The sequence below is a fragment of the Poecilia formosa genome, unplaced genomic scaffold (assembly GCF_000485575.1).
Source record: "Poecilia formosa unplaced genomic scaffold, Poecilia_formosa-5.1.2 Scaffold9, whole genome shotgun sequence".
Taxonomy (NCBI): Eukaryota; Metazoa; Chordata; class Actinopteri; order Cyprinodontiformes; family Poeciliidae; genus Poecilia; species Poecilia formosa.
This window is the reverse complement of record NW_006799948.1, coordinates 789,124-813,919: the sequence shown is the minus strand read 5'-3', so window position 1 is coordinate 813,919 and position 24,796 is coordinate 789,124. Positions and strand designations below refer to the sequence as shown.

Below are 24,796 nucleotides of genomic sequence, written 5' to 3'. Positions count from 1 at the left end.
TATGTACAAAATTACTTTTGCGTAGTTTTAAGACAGCTTTACCAGATGAAAAATTAAAAGAATTGCATTTTCCTTACGTATGCAGTTGGATTACTTTGAAAACTGGGCGCAGGTTTGTTTCCGTCAGTGAGAAGCACGCAGCACATTTCACAACGAATGACTCAGTAGTTCTGTATGTTCTTGGTCTGTTACTACAACTCACACACACACTCAACATAATCAGTGGTGATATTTTTAAAAAGCATACAAATATCTTTAAAGCTGACATTTATAGTAACTATAATCTATGCCTTGGACAAGTATTCATACCCCTTGATCTTCTTTTTCTCTCATTTTCTCAGATTACAACAAGCTTATATGTATTTTATTGGGATGTTAAGGAAGATTAATGCAAAGCAGTGCATAGTTGGGAAATAAATGAATGCAGGTATGACTTTTTAATCAATAAACTAAAAACTTTGATGTCCAAGGTATTTAACCGCATTTACTCTTATTCCCCTAAATGAAATAATGTAGCCATGATGGGCATTTATCAGTAAAGAAGCCAAGAGACCTAATGTAACTCTGGAGGAGCTGCAGAGGTAAACTACTCAGGCTGGCGAATCTAAAAGAAAGAAAGAAGAAGGGAATAGTTAATCTTTTTGTCCTTCTTACAAGATGCTGAAACTAACACTGAACCTACCTATTAAACATTGTGGTGGCAGCATCATTCTGTTGTTTTCTCAAAGTAAAATAGATGGATGCCCATAGCTATGTACAGGGAAATACTGAAAAAGAAAATGTCTTTGGGGCTACAAAAGTTCACTTTCAAAAATGAATAAAAACCTCAAATAAATGCATATAAATACATAAAATCCCAATAAAAAACATAAAAACTTGTGGTTGTGATGTGAGAAAATGTGGGAGAGTTGAAGGGTCATGAACGCTTGTGCAAGGCACTTTATAACCTTTCAGCAATATTTAGCCTGTGCAAGTTTTTTACAATAAAATGAGAGGTGGCACCTTTCTGCTCACATCAAACTCAGCATGACGCAAACTGGGAGGTTAAATGAGTCTAAACTGGCCGCAGGAAAGAGTGTCTGCTTTTATGCCGACAGCTGAATGAACGTCCTTAAATCACATTTTTTGTCATACGTAGACATTTGCCGATTTCTCCACATGAGGGCGCTGCTCTCCTGCTTTGTAATATTGTTTTTCCTCAGAAACAGGTTGACAATACCACTTGCTTTTATACTAGTCTCCCAGTTCTAAATGCATGCTGGTGTCACTTTGACATTAAATGAAAAGTGTATCTTAATAATCGATGTAGCTTGGGAGTTCATGGTTTATTTAAACTGAGATACATTTTTATGGATAAAGACATGAATTATCCTGGATCCATGTTTATTTGGGCACTGTTGCAGCATATTTACTTTATTTACATGTTATTGTAACAGCTTTGTTCTTTTTTACTTCAACGGTTTTTGCTACACAGGGACCTTGGTGGAGTCACGCAGCAACTACACATCGGTTGTTACAAAACATCGCTAAATTACATTAAAGCCAGACTGAAACCAAAGTCTCCTCTAGTTTGTACATAAGGCTATGAAGGAAGACAAAAAAAAAAAAAACATTAGAACTTGAAGGAGCCATTTAGACATGCGGGAAATGCAACAAAAATGGGCATTAGGCACATTACACAGGCACTAATGAGAGTTTTACTTGACTCCTTCATCAGAATGTCATACATTTACAATGCGTCCAGTAAGCAGTTCCTCTGAGCAGCGGTTTATGAGGGGATTTATTGGCACATCTTGTGGCAGTAGGGTTAGACTCTTGGCATTGTGCTAAAAAGCTGCATTTTCTTATAGATGAGAAACTTAAAAACCTAAAATCAAAACAACCGTGAAAGCCACAGGATGAAAACTTCAGCAACAAAACGTATAATCCTTCCAGTGCTCCCAACTGGGGCTTTTGTTAGTCAAGCACTAACAGTACGAGTTTGCTCAGGTGTAAAATTGTGCATGTCTGTTGATTGTTTTTCATTAGAAGGTCAAGACCATCCACAAACTTGGAAGGTGTAGGAGGGAGGGGGGAAATCTCATCTAGGGGGAGCTAACATTACCGCGCGATGCTACAAGCCGGAACACTAACCTGAAACGTATCTCATACTGAAAGGCATAACGGCACTACGGAGATACAACAAGTCACGACAACAGCTCTCAGGTCAGCTAAGGTGATGTGGATGCACAAACCTGGTATCCAAACAACATGTGTACCGCACCTCTTTTTTTTTTTTTTCTTTTCTTTTTTAAACAGGAACAAAGCTGTACCGGAATATTCTGCATTCAGTTTGCGGGGAAACTGTCTCACTTCCTGATCAAGGTCTGTTTGGCTCCACGGATCACAAAATGAGTGTTAATGAATATTACAGACCAGATCGCTTTTGCGTGTTACGGAGATTGCCAAAAGACCCGGAGCGGGGTCAACGACACGCTCCTAGTCCACGTCCGACGCGTCGTTGTCCGACAGATGGTAATTGGAGCCTTTGACGCGGATGTACTCGACCTGCCGCCCCTCGTCTGAGTCAGAGGCACCGCATGAGCAGAGCTGGTTTTCAAACAACGCCTCGATCTCCTCCAGGCGCCGCGCTTTGGTTTCTGGCAGGCAGCCATAGATGAAGAAGAAACCCAGCAGGGCCATGCTGGAGTACAGGAAAAAAGCTCCTGGGGTAAACAAAAAGCCGGTGGTAAGAAACTCAACGCTTCAACATTTCAGACTTTTCTTTAAAGTGTTTGTTCTATAAATGTTCTTGTTCTCATTCACCATCTGGAAAGCAGTCCTATATTGTCTGTATTTTAAGCATTTTCCAGTAGATGTTTTTTATGCTTCTATTAATCTGGGACAAACTTCTAGAAAACTGAAAAACTGCAGAAACAATGAGTTCCTTTAAATCAAGGCTAAAACCCACCTGTTTAGAGTTGCCTTTGAAGAATAATAATTGGAAAATCGATCAGTGTATTTGATGTATATTTGCTTGATGCTTCTGAAGATGGCATTTGACAAAATGTTGGTTAGTGTATTATGTTTTTCATGGGGTAAAGCACTGTATCATTTGTGGTCTTTTTTTTGTAATCTTTTAAAAATTGCTAATTTTGTCATTTTTAATCTGAAAAAGTAGGAAATTCCAACATGCAAAGGATGTGTAGGAACCCTCGTAAAAGAATCACTAGTTGTGACAGCAGATCCAAGAAGCAGTTATTACAGGATGTTAATCGCCTACACACTTCAACAGAAGATTAAAGTACAATCTGTTGAGGAAAAAAAAAAAAGACGAAAGTTTTACCACGCTGAAATATTGCTGTCAGACTGCCAGCGAGGATATGATTTGAAGTAACAGGTTCCTGTCAGACTTTCATTACAGCAGGGTTAATATAGCACGGAGAACTACAAAACGCATCTGGTAATAGGAATTCATACATAAAATGCCAAAGGTTTAATGAGATATCCTAGCTCCTCTGATCTCCATTTCCTCCATGTCGAAGCAAATCGCCGTATTTCTTACAGTTATGGATAATTGTATGTTAAATACCACCTCTGGGTCAACGTCAAGCTTTTTTTTGTTTTTCCACCTAGGCGAATGGGTTAACAACAGGTTAAATCGATCATTTGCCCAGGAAGTCTCAATCATCACCTTTGATTGATTGATTTTCTACCGTCACTAAAGGGCAGCCTCTGTCTGTCTGAGGAGAAACAACAAACAACCTTGCTAGGTATCAATTCTTTCCTTTTAAAATGGTTTTGACTCAAGAGGTCTAGAAGATCTTGCTTTATGTGTGAAACTGGAAATGGCAGACATCAATGACATAAAAATACTGACCAAAGTAGGTGAGGTACTGAGCCAAATGGAGGAAGGTGAGAGACACCAAGATGTTGAAGGTCCAGTTGACTCCAGCAGCGCAGGCGTTCCCTGTGCTCCTCGCCCATAAGGGATAGATCTCTGAGTTAATGGTCCATGGCATTGGTCCCATACCTGGTAGAGAGAAATTAACCGTCAGCCTCGATAGGTGCGCTTAGTGTTATGGAGTCAGAACATTTTTTGAGGAAAGAGATTTCTTAATTAACTGCTTTGATTTTTAAGTGATCTTGTCCGAAGACTATCTATCACAACTAGCAAGTTATTCACTTGAACATTCAACTTGAGTTTTCTAAAGACCAACAAAATGCAACGGCAATCTTAATCTTTTGGATCATTTATCAAATGCTGCGATCAAGCTCTATGCAGATGACATAGTGGTGTATTGTTAATACCCAGTAGTTTTTGAAGTGTTTTAATTTAATGGTTGATTTTGATGTCAGTTTAACAGCTTGATTTTATAGAGTATTCTCCAGAAAATAGCCTGGATTCGAAAGTTGTTAATCTACAACAGCGACTGATTGAGTTTTCCAACGCCCAATAAACGCCTCGAACATGACTGACCGAACTGTCCTGTGGTCTGTGGGATAGTTTATCGAATGTTGCATTCAATCTTCATGCAAAATGATCTTTTGTTCATCTCCATCAATACTTCAAAACTTTGACTCCAGTCTGTCTTTGATGTTGTTCAGTTGATGTTAGATTGAAACGCAGAGTTTGTAGCAAAAAATAGTGTTCTAAAATAAACATTGAACCTGTTTAAGGGACTGAAATAAGTAAACGTGATGAAGCATGGTTTCCACAACTTTTTGTTGCATTTTTGGATTATAGTGATCTACTCTTAAAGTACTCTACCAGGCTTGTTTTTACAGCTTTAGGAATGTCTTTTTTGTTTCTCTTTTGTCACACTTGAAAGTTTTTCAAATCAAACACATTTTTAATATCAAACAAATTAAACCGAGTAAATGCACAATATAGTTTTCAAATGATAAAAACTGGATTTGCCACCTTTTTGACAAAGGGTTTTGTAGTGGCATCTTCATAGCCTACTTCATGATGTCGGTCACGTGCTATGTAAGGGATTTTTTTTATTTGATTAAAATTAGTTTAGTGGTCTAAACCATTTCAGTGCGACAAGAAGACAAAAGTAGAAGAACGCCGTAAATGACTGAAATATTGTTACTGTATGTACATTTTCTGATTTTCCAATTTGATGTGGGGTTTGTAGGTTGTTACCTTTGTGTTTATTTTATTTGTTGGAACTTAAAAGAATTTATTTTAGCCATATCTACCTTAAAAAGAAAAGAGATTTTAATCTCAATGAAACGAAATACATTTTAATTTGATGCCTGTAGATTTAAACAGATGAAGAAATTGGAAAAAAATAAAGATGGAAGCTGAAAATATGAGTCTAACCTGATTTGTTTAAATGTATCATATACATAAAGTTTGGCATCTCAATTGCTCAAAACCTAAAAGAAATGAAGTGCTTGTGTCTCTTTGTCCTCTCTAACCCTACTGAACTGTTTTCTAATAGACTATTAACTGCTTTAAAGTGAAACAGAAACTTTTGCATTTAAAGTACTAGACTACAGAAAATTAATTCAGATTGCAGATAACACCAAATAGTAAAAGGTAAATAAAGTCCTTAGGTAAATTTGTTAATTTTTCAGAATTAAGATTGATACAAGGACACATATAAAACGAAAAAACAGTGCATAACGGATTCTAGATGAATAATCTCCCTCAAATCTTTCTGAATGAATAGTTTCATCTTCTTACCTGGAGCAAAAGCAGCTAGGTAGAGCACCAGCCCCAACAAAACCAGCCAAGAAAATGAGGTGGGGCAGTAGTTATAGGCCCAGTAGGTCTGATCTCTCATGAGGGTAGAGTTTGAACATCTGAAAGAGGGAGACACATTCCTTTTGGTTTTCTGGTCAGCAGAATGCGGGATCTGGAGGGGATGCGCCTCGCCCTGCGATCTGGTACGTCCCGCGAGCATGCCGGGACTCACGCTGTGACTCACCTGCCCCACGCCGCTCGCTCGGTGGTGGCCTTATTGACCGGCACGCAGGAGGAGGCCAGGAGAGTCGAGCCGTTCTCACGGTAACAGAAACCACAGCGAGGGTCCAGCATGCATGGCTCACACATTCTGCACACCAGACAGGAGGAAATGCACACATAAGCAAAGTGATGCACCAAAGCAGGGAATGGTGCCCTGGGCAAGCCCCTCCTCCTGTCGCACTCCAACCAATTAAAATGCAAGCAGAAAGCTGGTAGTGTAGTCTTTCAGTACAGCTAAGGGAAACTTACCCCATTGCACAGGCTAACAGTTATAAACTTATTCAAAGGACCACTGACAGATAAGATATATTTTATTTATTTTCTAGGTATTGGGCACCCTATCCATTACTGATACCGCCCTGGGCAACTGCCAATATCAAAACCCACAACTCTATTGAAGACAAATGACTTTGTTTCTCATTTGTTCTTAAGTTTCTTTTAGGGAAGCAAGTTTAATGAGTTAATCTAAGATTATCAATTGACTAACAATTAATTGATAAGCGGCCACTTTTTTAAAAATCTCAGTTTTGTCTTATATGAAGAGGGTCGACTCTCTTAATCTAATAAACCACAAATGGACAATTTATTGTAATTATTTGCATCCCTAATTTCCTTGTGTTACTTTCAACTATCTTTTAGCTTGTTCCAACAGTGTTTGTAGTTACCTCTTCACAAAAATTGTGTTTAATTAATATTAAACTTTGATATTTACATATAACATATTATACCTTATTTACTCTGACAAAAAAAAATAAAAATAGAAGAAACATTTAAGTGTACAAATAGCTTTTCACACTACTGAGGTAATAAAGTAGATGAACTTCAGATGATAACAGAGAAAAGCAGGCAGTGATGGTCCTGAAACTAGTGGTCGCTGAAAGCATGTGTGGGAACACAGAGTGGTAAAAGCACTCTTCAAATTACTCTTGTCTTTTTGTATGTGTATGTGTGTGTGTGTGTGTGTGTGTGTGCGTGCGTGTGTGTATGCGTGTGTTTGTTGAGGGTAGTGGAATTACAGGGAGTTGGTTCTGGTCAGTGAGTCCATTAGCCGTTGTTTTTCATCAGAATGAGTGTTTTGTCTTCTCTCTTTGTTAGTGAGAGTAAATTGGCATCAGATCTCTGTCTCACACGAAGAAACACTGAAGCTGTGTGAGTATGTGTGTGTGTGTGTGTGTGTGTTTGCGTGTGTGTGTGTGTGTGTGTGTGTGTGTGTGGTAGGGGGTGCCCTTTGTAGCTTATGGAGACAAGCTAAGCCAACTGTAGGCATTTGGAAAAGAAAAATGAATCCCATGTGGAACGAATGTGACATTAGCAGCAATAATCAAACATTGACGAGTAACTCTCTAACTCTGGTTTATAATAATATAAAGCTCTATCAGCAATTATAAAGTGTTACAATAAAGTGTTATGTTTTTAAAAAATAAGGAAATAAAAGTTGAAATACTTCACGATTAAACATTTATAAATGATGACACCACTATTGTAAACGCGGGTTGAACGGGCGAAGCTCAGTTTTGCATTTCTGCCACACACACGCACACACACGCACGCACGCACGCACACACACACACACCTTTTTGAAAGTATCCCAAACATTTCAATTTTGGTAATTGGGGTTAGACTAGTGCAGTGCCTGCATAACATATTGAAATTTGTAGTGGAAACGTGACAAAGCATGAAAAACCCCCCCTCTTGCATTCTGTCATCAGTAGAAATAATTAGCCGTATAAAACCATGAAGTGAACCCAACAACCAGAGCATGACTTCAGATGTTAAGACAGTTACTAACCTCCTAAACACTCAACTTCATTTAATAAATGATACATTTTGGCTTCATATAAAAAGAAAAAAGCCTCCCCGGACCCTAAAAAATAGAGAAAATAAACACAATTGTGAAAATTATAAAAATGCAAACCTACTAAACCTAGTGTGGTTCTAAATGCTGCGGTAGATTTTTTTGATGTTGTACCGTCTTGTAAAAAATAAATAAAAAAATAAATATTTGATTCTTTCAAAAGTAATGTTTACATCAATTTTTGTATTCACCTCCAGAAAGAAGATGATTTAATTCCAGCTAAACACCAAACCGTCTTTCTGTCATTAAATAAGAGTGAAAAAAAGTTCAAAAGCCTCGACCCCTAACGGTTATAAAAGTCCAAACAAGTTCCTCCGCAAATTGGAATTTCAAATTATTTTGAGACATTTTCAGACTCATAAACTTTTTAGGCAATCTTCTTTCTGAAAGCTCTTTTCAGATTCTCATGTTAAACAATCATAAGCCTGAGCATGTAAATAAAAAACTAAATGTGGTTTTAAAAGCCATAATCAATATCTACTTCCCGTAAGAAACTGACTTCTCATGATTATTTCACACGACCAAAATAAATAAATCATCACGAGAGGGCGACACACGTGCAAAAACAGCCAGAAGGTCAGCCATTCGCTTATTAGCAAATACTATAAATGGATAAAGGTTATCTCAGGCGCCACGGGTTTTAATTAAGAAATGAAACATCCGAGTCTGTAATTTGCTGAATGTCAACACTGCAGTTTATGTTACGTTTGTTTTACCAACTTAATGCTTTCTAACATACACAAAGGATTCAAGACTACAGTGCAGTTAGAAAAGTAGCTTTAAGCAGAAATCAACTTAAATATTATCAGCATATTGTAATATATGACATGTGGATCTGAAAGCTGCTCCCAGATCACTGGAGAAGTGAGTTGGAAACCCAGATCCGACCTGGATTTGTGTTTTTACTCACTGGTACTTGGAGCAGGTGGAGTTAGCCATGACCGGGTCCAGAGGGTGGACAGTAACCGGGGGACTGTGCTGAGCAGACATGAGAAAACCTACGGCCAGCAGACTTAAACTCAAACATGTACCTGTTGAAAAAACGAAATGAGGATTAGTTTCTTCGCCTGCTGGGGACCGCTGGTCTCCCTGCAGCTCTTTGTGTCTCACCTATAATGCTGCCCAAAGTCAGCTTCCTGCGGCCCACCCTCTCCACAAGCCACACCCCCAGAAGGGTGAACAGGAAGTTGGTGAGGGTGGTGAGCCCTGCCAACCAGATTGCCAGCCTGTCATCACGCACCCCTGACATCTGCAAGATGGTGGCGCTGTAGTACCTGAAGAAACGGTAAAAAAAAAAAAAAAGACTGTAACCTTTCTTTTGCTGAGATTTTCATGACACACTTCACAAGTGCTGTCAAAGCCACGATTGTTTTAATTCCTTACCAACAAAAAGCTGAAAAGCATCTAAATGTGTATGAACACTTTGCTGGACCACCTTTGGTTGTAATTACATCATTTAGGGCTGCAACTAACAAGTAATTCTGACGATTAATCAATTATTCTGACAACTAATCGAGTGTTCTGACGATTAATCAAATAATCAGATTTAAAAATGGGCACATTCAGCAAATTTTTCATTGAAGCCTTTTCATATATCGTTTTAGAAATACATTAAGAGATGCAAATAAATAATCATATATATGTTTAATAACTTATATTTTATTGTCTAAAATGCGAGTTTGCTGTTTGAGCAAGATAGCAATTAATCGATTACTGAATTAGTTGACGATTATTTGAATAATCAATTCATCGCGATCAATTCGATTAATCACTTCTCCCTTAACATTATTATTCTACAAAAAGCTACATAAAAGCCCCTACAAGTTAGTTTTCATTGTGAGCAGTCTTGTAACTCAACAGTTAACCTCCACAGCCCCCCTCTGCACCGGCGAGGCCAAGTAAATAAACCGACTGCGACCTCTCCTCTTCAACCACCCATCCAGCAATCAGCCTCCCTGCTTCAGCGCCATCCACTCGTGTACAGACAGTTTACCAGGCAGCTATAAATAGTTCTGCCCCCAGTCAATCTCCGCGGCTCTTCCTCTCTCATACTGTGTCATAATTATACCAGGGACTCGGTGCCCCGTGTTGCCCCGTGTAGGCAGATTGCCTCCAATCATCATCAGCAGGCCTCTCATGGCAGCTCGGGTCAACAAGACCTACGTCTGCAAATGGGTCTGTTTTATGCTTCAGTTCTGATCTCATGAGACCGAGTCAAAGAATCACATGTAAAGTTGGAATTGCTCACATTTAGTGTGAAGTTAAAGCTGGAAACTGGCTAATCTGGTGTTTCGTGATCTTTTTCTGGCCTTATTTGTTACGTTTTGTTACGTTTAATGCCAGCAACAGCATGCAGTTGGTATGGAAGTTTGTTTCTGAGTGGAAAATAGTAAAATTCAACTTTTGGGGCATCTCTGGTTTTATTTTTAGTCTTTACTCTTTAAAACATTTAAAGGTGAACAATGCTTCTAAAAGCTTTCTATGCAGGTCGGTACATATGGGTACCAGCTATATAGAAAGGTGTCGCCTATCTAGGCTTATTTTTAACTTACTCTGTGATGTAACTATGTTTATGAAATAATGAGATTCTGTTTTATTCCCCAAACTCTACTGAACTGATCTATAGCTCAGGTATTTGTATTAAAACATTTCTCTTGTTATGTAGGACAGTTTCACATTATGAAAAATAGTGCTCTTATTTTTCTGATTTTTACCTTTTTTTATTTATTGTTCTATTATTGGCATTTTAAAAATGCCCATGCTGATTAGATTGGGGAAAAAAAATCTTCATAGGATGCAAATACAATCAAATTATTGTAAATGTGTGTATTGTTTAGCTTGATCGGAGTGTGAAGGAACTTTGGATTTTATGGGTTTATGTGAAAAAGCGCCTCATAGTCATAAAACACGGTGGAGGATCTGTAATGCTGTGGGAATAAGCACTTCAAATTTTGGTCGTATCAAAAAAAGAGATTCTTAACAAAACAAAATCAACCGGTTTTTTCACATTATGACACCTTTTGCCCGATTTTATATTACAAAAACACTTTTTTTTTTCTTTTTTTCTTTTTTTACATTTAAGCATATATAGCAGTCGCCAGGTGAGCGCTTTTTGAAGAATACATAATCTGAGTCAGATTGAAAAGCTTCAACCTGTTAGTGGTGCAGTTGGTTGGCATTGTAATCTTCACCATGGGGTAAAAATGAGCCATTTTTTACTCCCTGTATGAGGAAAAGATGGGAACATAATAGAGGCGGCACCGCGAGAGGGAGATACTCATTAAAGAAAAAGCCAAACTTAAAACGTCTCCTGCATCGTCTGCCTCTCTGCGTCTTTACAGGCGGCTCTGGATTCTGCTTTTCATCCCTTCAAAAGAATCCCTATCGCTCTTTTGTCCTCTCTCTTTTCACTCGTCCTCTCGCTCTCTCTCTCTCTCTCCTTCCCAAAACAGGATGTTTAATTGACAGATTTGCATAACAGCATTGTGCATTTTTTTTCTGCCATGGGATTCAACCAGATGAAACGAAACAACAAAAAAGAGCAAACAGAAGTGTGGCGAGAAGAAAGTCATTTACAGACTGCTATAAGAGAAATTAGGAAGGGATGTATTTGTTTCTCCACAAACTTATATTTTACTTGCATGCCAGTGAACGCGTTCATCGGAGAGATGTGTACAGCAGACATGGGGGTGGGATTTGGAGCAGCAGCAGGAGAAAAAAGCTCTATTTCTGGGCGCAGCGGTCCTTCACAACCTGCTGCGCTCCATCTCCACCCCAGCATCGCACTGATTACACCGCAAACACACACACACACACGCGCACAATGTTAAGATTTACAAAATTCCCTCTGAAACTTTCCCTCACCACTTTGCCGGGAACAGCTGGGAAGAAATGCACGTCTGATACGTGCCGGGCTGAAGGAGTCGACTTGTTAATCTATTATTAATGTAATTGGCTGTCTGCGCCTCCTTCGCTCCTGTTAGGCAGTGAGGCTACGCTCTGCATCTTCTTTCTTGTTGTTAAAAAAAAAATCACACCTTGTGACACTATTTGCATTTTTCCAGGTTGGAGAATCAAGCAAGTTTCACATGCGATTTAGTTCAAGGAAATAAATGTAAAAATGTGGGGGAAACAAACTAACTTTCACAAACTTAAAGCTGCTGTCACACTGTCTTATCGTAGCATGTGCGGTGTAATTAATAAAACAAATCATGTTAAGTAGGTCTAAATATTAGGAAACTTTTTGGTCACCAGTTGATAAATCTGCTTTATTGGTGCAAACATCTTGAAATGCTAAATAGAATCAGAGGTTCTAGTTCATCTAATGCTACAGTTTAAATTTAGAGGGTGAAATACATAAAAGTACCTCTGGGTGTTGCATGGCAATAAAGAAAACAGTTACATTTTTCTCTTTTCTCAAGATCCTTTTGCAGTGCTGAGTGACACAAACCTTCAAGGTTTAGGACATTAGTCCTGACAGCATGCGACACCTCTCAGCCTGAAGTACCTATAGGTGTGAACACGTGTTACTGGATGACAGGACAACCAGCAGGAAAGGCTGATAAAACAGCAGCCTAAGGTAGCTCTCTGTGTGGCAGCCAGTGGTTTTTTTTAGTCTGTTTTTACCTCTTTTTTTATTTGTTCAGCTTATAAGAAAAAGGCATTGTTACATGAAATTGCATGATGGGATGACTACATGTCTTTAGGGGTCCAGAGGCGTTTCCAGGCCAAACGGGATATATAGTCCTTCCAGTTATATCAGGGTCTTCCCTCAATAAATAAAGCCTTCAATTCATTTACTTTGAATTGAAAATGACTTCAGATCATATGTAGTACAACCACAAACAGTATGACTCTATGGCATTGATGAAAGGACAAATTGTATGACAACAACTCAGATTTATGTCAGCGAATCACGACCAACTGTACTCCCAAAAAGATGGGTACAAAAACTGCAGTTCATTTCATGAGCTGTGTTTCCATTACAAACTTCGTCAATGTTCCGCTAAAGTCGAAAAAAACAAAATTTCGCAATTGTTGTGTTTCCGTTAAATAAGAGCATTTGGAATCACGTGCGAATAAGTTTGTTGTTGATAAAAAACACGCCGCGCCTTCATCTCGACTACTTCCTGTTGTCTTCTTCTTCGCCGTTTCTGTCAGCAGTAACATCCTGTTGTTGATCATGTGACTTATGTGATGTGAAAAAAGTGTTTCCGTTTCAATTTTGTGAAATAACCCCAAAAAAAATAATATTCTGAGTTCAGTACACAGAAAGTCTGTTGTTCAGTCATATTACCTTTTTCTCTCAAAAACAAATGTCGTTGCTTTATTTTGTACACCAAGCACATACATTTGTACACACATCCAACAAATATCTTATTCATTCAAGAATCCAAAAAAATAAAAAATAAAGGTGGAAGGAGTAAAAGCAGGAAGAGAGATGAAGCCTAAAAGTTGTTTTTTACTTCTTGATTTTTTTTCTTCTTTTAATTAAGTGGCTTGAACTGGAAAAACACCTGATGAGACAACAGCAACAAAACTTAATACAGGGTTGACCTTTGGATAGCTCCTCGCTGGTTTTTGCCCTATTTTACATGAGCGGTGAAAGCATGAAGCTGAGTCATGGCTGACATTTTCTGGCACATTTCAGGATTGTTCCGGGGGACCGGGGACTCTTGGGAGGAACGCAACATGCGGTATAATGGGCCGTGCTGGGCGGCTTCGGGTTATTCAGACAGGAAACTACAAATTACTTGACGGTTTAATCAGAAAAAGTTTAGCACGGAACTTCAACGTAACGATTTTTAATAACAGAAAATATGATTGAGAGTTGGTCTATGATAGAGTTGTTGTTTTTTTTAAATATATTGTAGTCTTAATTCTTGACCTTAAACATTTGAAAAATGTTCCGTATTAGCTTATTAGCACGTAGCACAAGTTGTACGACTTACTCGTATCGGAAAACTCATGACCTTTTGTTTTTTAAGCAGCAGTGTGATGGAGTCAGTGAGTAAGAGAGAGCAGAGAAAACACAAGGAGTCATAAGCAGAGAACTGGAAGTGAGAGAAAGACGGAAAGGTGAGAGGAAGAACAAACGGAGGGAGAGAAGACAAAAAGGATCAACGTAGGTGGGAAAGCGGGAACAAACGGACAGCCAGGAGAAAAGGTGTGGAGACGAGAGAGAGAGCGAAAGAAACAGGGAGCATGCGTGTGAGACATAAAGAGACGGAGATTCTCCAGGGAAGTGGCCTATTTTGCAAATGAATGCATATGAACACTGAGCTGCATCATGTTAATGCTGGAACAGAAATCATTCAGCCCAAATGGATGAGACTGGCTGTTCTGACTCTGAACCGCCGCGGTCTGAAGCCACCGTTCATCAACACAAAACAAAAATCCGCTTTGGTTTTACCTCTGCTTCATTCCTCCTGACCCTACATTAGTGCAAAAAAAAAAAAACATTTTCAAAGACATTGTTAGACCATGAATCCATTACAGGGTTGTGGAAGGTACATCCTGGCCAGGTGTGGGAGATAATCCTTATTGGCAGTCCTGGACGGTCCGTCTCCCAAGAGCCACTCCATTCGGCTCTCCAGGCAGAGTAAGGCAGAAGCTAGGCATCGTTATTATTTGTCAAAGCCACCATCGCTGGCTTTTCTCTGGGTGAATGTGGAAAAGCAGTAACACATCACACTGGTTTCTGAGCAGCTCAGAGCTTTGGATATTCCAGGAAATGCAAAAAAAAAAAAAAAAAAAAAAAATCACATTTCAACGGGTAAAATCCCTGAAATCCTAAGTTTCCAATTTAATCAACACTAAAATGATTTTGTGTTAAAATAAATCATTTTAACACGATTATCAATGTGGGTTTTCACAAAGATGGCAAAAATTGCTCGTGTGTGTGAACTTTGTCTCACACTCAATTATGTATTTATACCCATATTAGGACTTTGGATTGACTTCTGTTCAATTTTGACCTATACTTATTCCTGACCCTAACCATTACCAGTATATTCATAATCCTAACATGACCAAGCTTTGGTCCCCATAAGCTCAATCTGTCCTCAAAACATTAGTAAATATGCCAGAAAAGTTCCTAAATGGGCATCATAAAGGAGTGCACATAGAGCAGTCACTCAGGGCTCACCTTGAGGGAAAATGCTGCAGATCTGTCTTCCGAAATATCAAAAAGTTGCCTCTGAAAAACCCACTGAAAGTCTTTAGTTTAACTCCAACTCTTTAAAAAGTGTCTTTAAATGAAGTCAAGGTGTACATTTCCTCACATTTAAACCAAAAAAAAAATTTTCAGTCAAAAAGTCTCAAAAACGTGAAATCCAATCGGTACAGTCATGGCAAATTAGACATGATTGTTAATTCAATAAAAAAATAAGACCAGAAATGTAAAAGCTTGTGTAAAAATAGGCACAATATGTAAAAAAAAGTTCTATTTAAAATCCACAAAACACTGAAGTTAAATCAGAATTTAAAGGGTGAGTAGTTTCGTGCCAGATTTCCCTGGGGGTACGGTAAGCGTTCTCGGTGCCGTTTGTGGGGTAACAGAGGCGTTACGGTGTGTGTAGTTGGTTCCACTGGTCAGTTTCGTTGTTGATGCAGGCCAGTTGGCCTTCACAGATGGTCACCAGACAAATGTCATGTTGGAAATGTCACGCCAAGCCTGTTTTACATGGTCACTCTGTCGGGCGGCCCACAGGGAGCTGGCGCTCTGTTCGGAACACAAAGAGGACAAAAAAAATAAATAAAAAGCTGCTTTTTGTCACCTCACGCTTCTGTTTGCCTGTTCTAAAGTTGTTCATAGGCGCCTCAATAAAAACATCTCTTGCTATTGCTTCAACTGGATTCTCAGCGTGGCCTCATTAATGAGACTCGTTCAAATTCCCCCCCATTAATCAAATGCAAAGCGAAAGACGCCGAGTCACACACAACATGCACCACAGCGTGAGGTGTGATTAATTTGCAGATGAGAGGTCCGTAGAGTGCATGCACACATTCTTATACTCAATAAAGTCTCATAAATGGATGTGACATTTACACAAGCCACACAGGACTCTCTGGTTATGTTCTCTGATTGCACATGGCATCTCCCTTCGTCTGTAGATAAAAGAAGCACGTTTTAAAAAAGTTCAAAACAAAGTGATTTCAAAGGAAAATGGTTGAAAACGCTCTGCTAGGAAGGAATTTACACCATTCCGGTCCATTTGGAAGAGCATACGGAAAGTAGTAGAAGAGAAAATGAATCTCGTTTACAGTTTGGGGACAGATTTAAATGGACGGTTTAAAGGGACAGATGACATCAACAAAGAAACGACATGGTGATCGCAGGCAAACGTGATTGAACTGGCTGATTCAACCAACGACACCCACAAACAGTCCAAGAAATTATCGTTAAGCTCACTATATCTGGCAACCAAGAGACCAGAAACCACTAAACTCTCCAATACAAGACATCAAACCTCAACACACCTGGGGGAAACTTTTTGAACACCATCAAGGCAAACTGACTACAGAGTTCCTTTTATGTTCGTCCAATAGGGTTCAATGGAGTCTCTCAACAAAAGAGAAACTCCATCAGGTCAGTGATAGAAAGACACCACCAGTCAGGCAACTACTTCGACAACTGCACCCCCCCAAACCTTTATTCCAGCGCTCAGAATCCCAGTGCAAACCAGGACCACCTAGACGTGTTCCACCAGCATTGGTGGCCACCAATGTGGAGCTTGACAGAAGGGCCAATCTTTTAGTGTGTAGATTAGTCTGCTGACTATGAATTAATGATGCTTAAACTGAATATGTTGATATTCCACAGTTCTACATGTGCTGTTCTGTTTGATATCTCTCTTTACACCTCCAACAGATTGGCGCCCACTCTGCTTGTTGGTTTGGTCACAGAACATATGCTTTGACCGCACATATTGGTGCTTGAAAGCTTATTTTCCGGGATATTCTACGTTTCTGCATCAATGTGATGTAAAATGTTGCTATTGTCAGTCAGCAGGACAACATCCAGAATTTAAAAACGGCAGTAATCGGGATTGGAGCCCACTTTTTCTTTCTGTTTCATAATCATACACTGCAGTGCCCACCAGCTCACCACGACCTTTACTTGCATGATTATGAGGATAATTGAATCTAAATGATCTTGTGGCTAGTTTGAATCGATGATATCTACGTCTTCCTACTGCTGGATGACATCAACATTTATGAGCAACCGAGATAGAGATACAGTGCAAAATGATAGCCTATATTTATCTCAATGCAGCTGCCCATCCCTTTATTTGTCGGGGGGACAATTAGGCAGGAAGGAACTCTGGGATATAAACACATGCAGGTAGAATGATAAGCTCCTTCTTCTTCCTGACTGATGTATTATTTACCAATCTGTTGCTTCTCCCTCAGGCCAATAAGACGGTTTATGAATATTAAATGCGTGCTGGCATGTGAGGGCAGGAAAGTTATTTATATGGCATCTGGGGTCCAGAGAGTGAGAGGACCTGACATGTGAGTTCAGATCAACCTGCCGGCTTGTCCGTAGCCATGTTTAGGTCTGCATATTTGGCAGTTTTCAAGACTTTTCATATTGCATCACGTTTACTTGTCCAATACTTTGGTGCTCAACTCCTGCAGGCATAAACTGGGATTTCTGTAGAGCAGGGAGTAGAAAACATGTATCGACGTTGACGCTTTATGTTCTGTTCGCCAACTATAACACCGAAATGAAGAGATCGCGCAAAAATTCGCGTGATAGGTGGACGGAGCCTGGCGCTGCAAGGTTGGAGACCTTGTCCTGTTAGGCGACGGGGCCTGGATAATACCCGTGTTAAACGGACGGTGGAGTCCGGTATGTTTTTATCTTTTTCTATTCTTTTCTTTTCTCTTTCTTACTGTTTATTCAATGTCACATGCTGTTTTTATTTTGTTTAATTATGTAAAGCTCCTTGAAATGCCTTGCTGCTGGAATGTGCTATACAAATTAAATTTGATTGATTGACTGAATTTGAATGTGCCTCCTGTTCACATGCAGGATTATTCGACTGCAGATTTATCAGCGGCAGTAAGTTAATGCTTTTCCTAATGGGTGGATGAGCAGGTATAGACAATGAACAGATAAACCCTGTAGTATTTGCAAAAGATTAATTAATGAAAAAAAACATGTATTTTTATGGGTCCTGGACCACTCCACCCTCCACCATGTAAAATCCAAATATTATACATTGTGTTTGTGGATGTCATCCGATTAAAGGTGCGGATACCTTTGCAAGACCCCGCAGCTTCAACAGGTGGATGTGAAAGAAAAATCAACCACGGATGGCTGTAAACGCATCTGTGCCCAAGCAGAGTCATTGAAAATGGAGCCTGTACTAATGGAGACAGGAAGTCATTTTACCCACTTGTCATCCCATGTTAGCGAAAGCCGCTAAACTGGTTCCACTCATTTGCTGTGTGGGCTCATCCGAGATGTTATTACCCTCGGTGCTGTGTGTGTTTGTGTCAGTGGATTTTCACTGCTCCACCAAGATGAACTTCATCTAAGTTTGTTTGCATAAATGCATGTCATTAGCTGGCACACCGCCGCTGATGGGAGAGCTAATTTGCATCTGAGCATGCACGGCCAGGGCCGAGTGTGTTCCGTATGCGAGTGTGGGAATGAAGCAGCACGTCAGATCGTCCAAACAGCACCTCTGAGCGTGTGAGCTGCTTTTTAATGCTGAAATCTGAGCGCCGTGGTTTGAATTCAGTCGGAATTTCCTCGGCACCCGAGGTCTGAAGAGCCGTTCCTGCGTATTGTTAAGACCCTAGAAATTAACATCACACAAGGATGACAGGATGAAATACAAAAAAGCAGTTCTCATGATGCTTCCATTCATTACGAATAAAAAAGCAGCCGACAACACAAAGTAGACAAAAAGCTCTCAACGGCCCCCACACATCATGCTCCAATTTACAAAAAAGAAAAATAAATCGAGGACAGATGACAAATAAAGTCATTCTCTCATCTTAGGAAGTAATTTCTAAGACTTTGGGGCTCCATCAAACCATATTTCAACTCATTATCCACAAATAGGAAACACAAATACCTCCAAGAGTTCATTGCCAACTCCTTTGCTCAAAACCCAGAACAAAATCTAGAGCCACACAGGCCTCACCTGTCACAGCTAAAATCTGTTTTTATGATTCAACAACAAGAAAGAGACCAGACGAATATGGCATCCGTGGACGATCAAAACCACTGCTGACCAGTGTCGCCAGAAACACAAGAAATTTGTAAGGGTGGAGATAATACCAGTAATGTAAAGTGGAAGTAGACGGGCCAATATGAGATGATAGCTGACCACTATACTGTGCCTCTGTACTTTCCAACCTCTCCATCACAATTTGCCCTTCATGCCAGCTCCTTGGACTCATTTGCAGTACATTTCTACTTCAGCTCTAACTGAGGGACTTGAGTTGCAGGCTATTTTAGAGCATATTTGACTGAAAAGGAAGAGAGAGAGAGAAAAAAAATCTGTGAACTCATCCAATCTACTTCTGTCAAGTCCCTGATATGAGAGACCAGAGTGGAATAGCACAGCGACAGACAATATGTGCCTTTCTAGAGTCGTTTGCATTTCTTTTGACGGTCTGCCACGCTCCTTTACAGCCCTTTTCTTTTCTTTCTCGATGCCAGACCTGGTGGTTTAATCGGCTAAAGCAGCTAGGGAAGCTCGTCTCCAGGCCGTGGTGATTTACTGCCACCTCAGACCTCGTTTATATCTGACTGACTAACAAGCCTTGGATGGCGACTTTGCATGAGCGACACAAGCCCGGTGGTACAATCTGCCAATCTTAATAATTTCCCACCATAAACCACTCCAACCTTTATTTTTCTCCAAACAGGACCGTAATTTAGCAAATGAACATCGTGTCAAGTTGGGGAGGAAAAAAAAGAAAAACAAGAAGTAATGACTGAGACCACAAACCCATTAGGAATGTGTTTACTGAGGCAGGAAATCAAGAAAATGAGGGTTATTTCTTCACACATTTTCTTATTATTATACACGTCTTGACGTTTATGACCCTTGTGTTTGTTTGCTTTTTGACTCAGTCTCACTTCGCAGTAAAGCTTATGTAGCGTCTCAAACTGCAAAAGTCCAGATGGCGCTCACCTCATTGCTGTCATATTAAAAGGAAAATAAAATTTATCAAAGTTTTTTATGTTCTTTAATTAAAGAAAACGATACAAAGTTGTTCGTGTAACAAAAGTATCCTGCTGGATTTCACCGATATCACCAATTTTAGAGTCATGCTTAAAACAATATATATATATTTTTTTCAAACTTCTACCTCTTTTCATTCAAGTCAAATCTTGAGTGCCAAACTTAGAGTCCGAGTCAAGTCTTGAGATTCACGAGTTAGGTCCGATTGAAGTCTCAAACCCTCAATCCTAGTCGAGTCTCCCATCTCAAATTCTTAATTCCAAGCCTCAAGATTAGTCTAATCTTAAGTCCCAGATCATAAAACACTAATATCCCAATTCTAAGTCTCGATTTTCATAAAGCTTCCTTCATCTTGCTTTGATCTTGTGACGATGCCCCCGGCCTGATTACTGAATAACTATAAAACTGATCCATGGACGACGGCGTCCACTACTAGTGCTGCAAACGGTGCTACGCTGTGTGACGTCAACTTTCTTCTTCTGGAAATGCGGGTCTATTTGCTCGCAAACTGAACAACCATGAAAAAAAAAAAAAAAGCATTCCAGCAAAAAACAAAATCGAGCAACATGACAGGTCTACCAACTCCAACCCTCCAGGATGGGTATGTTGCGCGTTTTAGACGTATCTCTGCTGTGTCATGTTTTAAGTTATGCATTGGTCTGGGAATGAATCATTCATTTGATTCATGCAAAACCTTTAAACCATGCAGCCCCTTAACACCAACACTGAACACCGCTGATCTATAAGGAGCCGCAGATGCGACAACTGCATTATGCTGCTTCTGCTTCTCGACTCAAGGGAGGAAAAAAAAAAAAAATCAAACTTTATATCTTACATCATCTCAAATGCTTCAGTTTGGTTTTCCATTTATTTTTCAAAAAGCATTATGTAATTAACCATTGTTTGTAGGAGTAAGTAAAGAGGATATTTGCATGCGCTGGGAGAGCAGTGTAGCCGAACAAGTCGTCCACTAATTGGATGTTTCCATCTCTTGATCATCCGGTCCCACATTTCACGGGGATGAAATCCAGAATCCCTCCCTAATTGCCCTTCATGTTTCATCACCAGTAAAAAAAAAAAAGTGTTATATATAATTTAAAAAGGCAATGTGTCAAAGCTATTATCCAAATACCTGTGGGGGAGTCCACAGGAGGAAGATATGGGATGCAGTCCGCTTTATGTTTAAGTGCAAAACTCATTAGCGCTACTGATAAAAAATATTAGCTGGAGCAGCACAGCTAATATCTGTTCTTATTTTTCAGGTAATTATGCTTCACTTGTTTTGACAGTGTAACATTTAAGTTTAATAACTACTGTTTGTATTTGTTTGACCTATAACACCATCACTTTATCATATTATGAAGACACCTGCAAATCTGCAGCGGATCTAATTAATCAAAACACTCGGCAAACGAGATTATTGGAATGACTTCTAACTTGAGGACTACTGTGTGCTTACAGTAGGCAGAGCTGTTTCAGTTTGGGAAGCTAAAATTTGGAGACCAAGATCAAAGTGAGCTTACTTAAACTGACATCTGATAACTAAAAAAAACTACATAAATCACAGTGGTTTATGCTAATTTTGTTTATGCTGAGTGATTTCTATTTATGTAATGCTGCAAATTCTTCCCATCAGGGCTATATGATATTGTAATGTACCACAAAAGGCTCCTGATGTTGCATTACTGCATAGAACAGCATTTTGCACATTGTTGTAAGATTTTCAATGTTCTCATACTAAAGGTGAAAACACACCGACTGTATTTTTTTTTATTTCTAACGGACTTGATTTAAGCAATATGCCAATGAACCCCAGCAAAAAGGTTCGTAATATTACAGTAGCATTTAAGAGTGGTGACGTCACCAATAAATGTTGCTTTGGAAAAAAATTGTTGATTAGCTTCCACATACAGTCAGCTTTGCTTCTGCTTCTTTATTCTTCTTGTGTGACTTCTGTCCAACTCTTTCGTTGACTGTAAGAAGCAACATGAAGCTCAGAGTGAAGTTTTACAGAGAAAACAATGGAACGGTGTTAAGCTTCTCAAATATCTTCAGTTGGAATTACGGAGTGGGTCCAACTTCCCTCAGACTGTGAAAGATCGTCACTTGGCTACAAGAAGTATCTTAAACCTCTTCTCCACCGATGTGGCTTCTTCCCCAATCAGCCACAGTGAGATTTGTTTTGCCTTTCGATAATTCCATGGTCAAACCTTGAGGTAAAAAAAAAAACTTTGTATCAATTGTAGCGGAAGTGTGCATCCAGCGTCAACTGAACATGGCAACCAGCAACGAGCAAATATACCAAGAGATTTCAGAAAAAATGACCGTTTTACCAAAGGGCAAAACGGTCATCATCAGAGCGTCGACAACAACTCCTGCATGCTAACGGCCTGCCCAGATTCCTGCCTGCACTCACGCTCACATACTGAGGGAAAACACTGCCAACGGAGACACACCCAACGTGGCTGGAAGCGAACCAAAGAGAGGGAGATTTGACAACGCAGAACAGGCTTTACCAACTTTAAGGCTTTAAGGCTTTTAAGGCTTTAAAAGGCAGTAGGGTGTCCTGACTTTTTACGCAACTAAAATTACATTTTCAATATCTTTTGTTTAAAGATGATTAAAAAAAGGTTAGATATTGGTATGCGAACATTTCAATGGGGTGTCCTCATTTTTTCTGTTGCTGTCAGATCAACATCAATGTCTTTTAATGTCTCTTAAAGAGTACTTTTGAAGCAAGTAGCGATAACTCAGGTAATTCACTGACGATGTCCACAAAACCAAAAAGGGAATCTGTTTTCAATTTATAGAGCTGAACTGCATCTTAATGAGCAGCATAAACATTATGTAACCTCTGCAGTGTTCAGATTTGCTTAAAGAAGACGGGCCCGTGTTGCTGCAGCGTCCCCAGCAGGTGGACCTTTTCAGGCTGACTAGGAGATTGGCAGATGCGGAAGTGAGAGAGACAGGTAGGCGGATGGGGCCAGTGTCAGATTTAGTTTGTCCTGCCCGCTGTTCAGTGAGTTGACAGCAGGAGATGAAGATAAATACACGCCCAGAGAGACGGACGATCAATAGACAGACATTCTCCGAGAAACGTGGAGGAATGACAGATCCCGAGCTTCACCTCGGGTAATAAAAGCTCAACTTCTGCATGCTATTATCCTCTGAATACCTTCCTATCCGTTCAGCCGTCGAGCAAACCCGCCTCAGGTCTGGAATCTACACATCCGCACGTCATAACGCACGGTGTCACATTTCCAGCACACGCGCGCAGACACACCCCGCTCGAGCGCACCGGTCCACCGGTTGCCAGGCAACAGCGCACATCCACCGATTGTTTACAAAGCCTTGTAATATAGTTCGTCTCAGAGGGGAGGGCGGGACACAGACGGATGATACAATTTGCTCAGACGGAGCGATAAAGAAGAAGAAAGGAGGTATGTGGGGGGCGGAGGGTTCCGTCCGCTCGCCGATGTTAATGCGCCGAGGCTATTGCTCCCATGTGAAGGATGGGCTTTGAGGGATGAAAGAAATGTTTTGTGATTTGATCGAGGGATGCCGTGGCAAACACATTCTTCTTGATCTTGTGTGTTGAATGGGAATGCCTGACAGCTTTTTTGTAGTGTTTTGATTAATCCCAGGGGTGAAAAGACAAGAATTTCTCTTTTTCTGTTTGGAGTGGCAAAGTCATATCGGTGTATGACTTTCATAATAGACTGAATATGAGGGTTTTGTTTGAGTGGGATGTCTAATGCTCCAGCATGTAGAAGTTAACATGCCATCAACCTTATTGGAAATGGCATTTTCAGTTCACCAGAGGTCATGGCTGTCACACTGGAACACTAGTTGTGTCAAAGTTTCAACCATATGACCCAGACCGGCCACTCAAATGAATAAAATAATAGTAATAATGATCAGGAAGAATCCTACTGCTAACTCAAACTCCAGTACGAATGTCCACAGTGAAGCAAGTTCCACATTTACGTGGATTAAAACCCCTTACTGCCTGAATTTAAATCAAGTTATGTAAAGAAAAAAAGTGTTTTGTTTCTGTCAATATGATGCTAAGTCATTAGAGACTGTTATCAGAATAACAGTCTCTAATGAACTGCATACACAATAAGTGTAAATGTAGGTATGATGCAAATTAGCGACATCGAGCACAATGTGAATAAAACAGGTTTGGCAGCCTCAAGTTTGAATTTAAATTCTGGGAATTTGTCATGGAAGCAATTCACTGTGTTCCAAATACAGCTAAATTCTGCTAACTCACTCTAAGCACAGTTCCAGAGGCTCTTATATCTTTAACACAATATAAAGAAAATAGTGTATTTTTTCTATTTTTTTAAAGTAAATAATTAGTTAGGTTTTTTTTTCAAACATCTAAGTTAACACAAAAGAGTTATAAACTGTATCACTCATTTGTATGCCAAATAACCATAAACAAACACATACATGTACTGTATATTAATAAAACCGCCTGCCAAGTTACAGTAAGCAGTCTGCATCTGTCAAGAATCTGACGCAGACCTTGTTTGGCCGGGTGACGTCTGAGCCGGCATGTTATGCATATCAATGTCTCTCATGGTATGAGGTAGGCTATATAGCTCCAAGGGTCTTGCCTAGGGACCCACACTGCATAGCTCAATTGCACTGTTGTAACTTGCCCCAGCCTGGATTCTAACCCAGGTCTCCCGGGTGGTAGACTGGTGTCTTACCCACTGAGCTATACAGTCAGCTATATATATATATATATATATATATATA

General features: G+C 39.8%; 1 protein-coding gene across 1 annotated transcript in view; it reads right to left on the bottom strand.

Moving 5' to 3' along the window:
- Positions 1-1,382: 1,382 nt before the first annotated feature.
- Positions 1,383-24,796, bottom strand: part of slc2a13a (solute carrier family 2 member 13a) — a 63,903-nt gene continuing 40,489 nt past the window's right edge. The window contains exons 5-10 of the mRNA XM_007577731.2: positions 8,925-9,088; positions 8,725-8,845; positions 5,922-6,047; positions 5,678-5,796; positions 3,860-4,012; positions 1,383-2,705 (exon numbers count right to left, since the gene is read on the bottom strand). Coding sequence (XP_007577793.1) covers positions 2,479-2,705; positions 3,860-4,012; positions 5,678-5,796; positions 5,922-6,047; positions 8,725-8,845; positions 8,925-9,088 — 910 coding nt within the window. The 3' untranslated portion in view covers positions 1,383-2,478. The remainder of the gene's footprint in view (positions 2,706-3,859; positions 4,013-5,677; positions 5,797-5,921; positions 6,048-8,724; positions 8,846-8,924; positions 9,089-24,796) is intronic.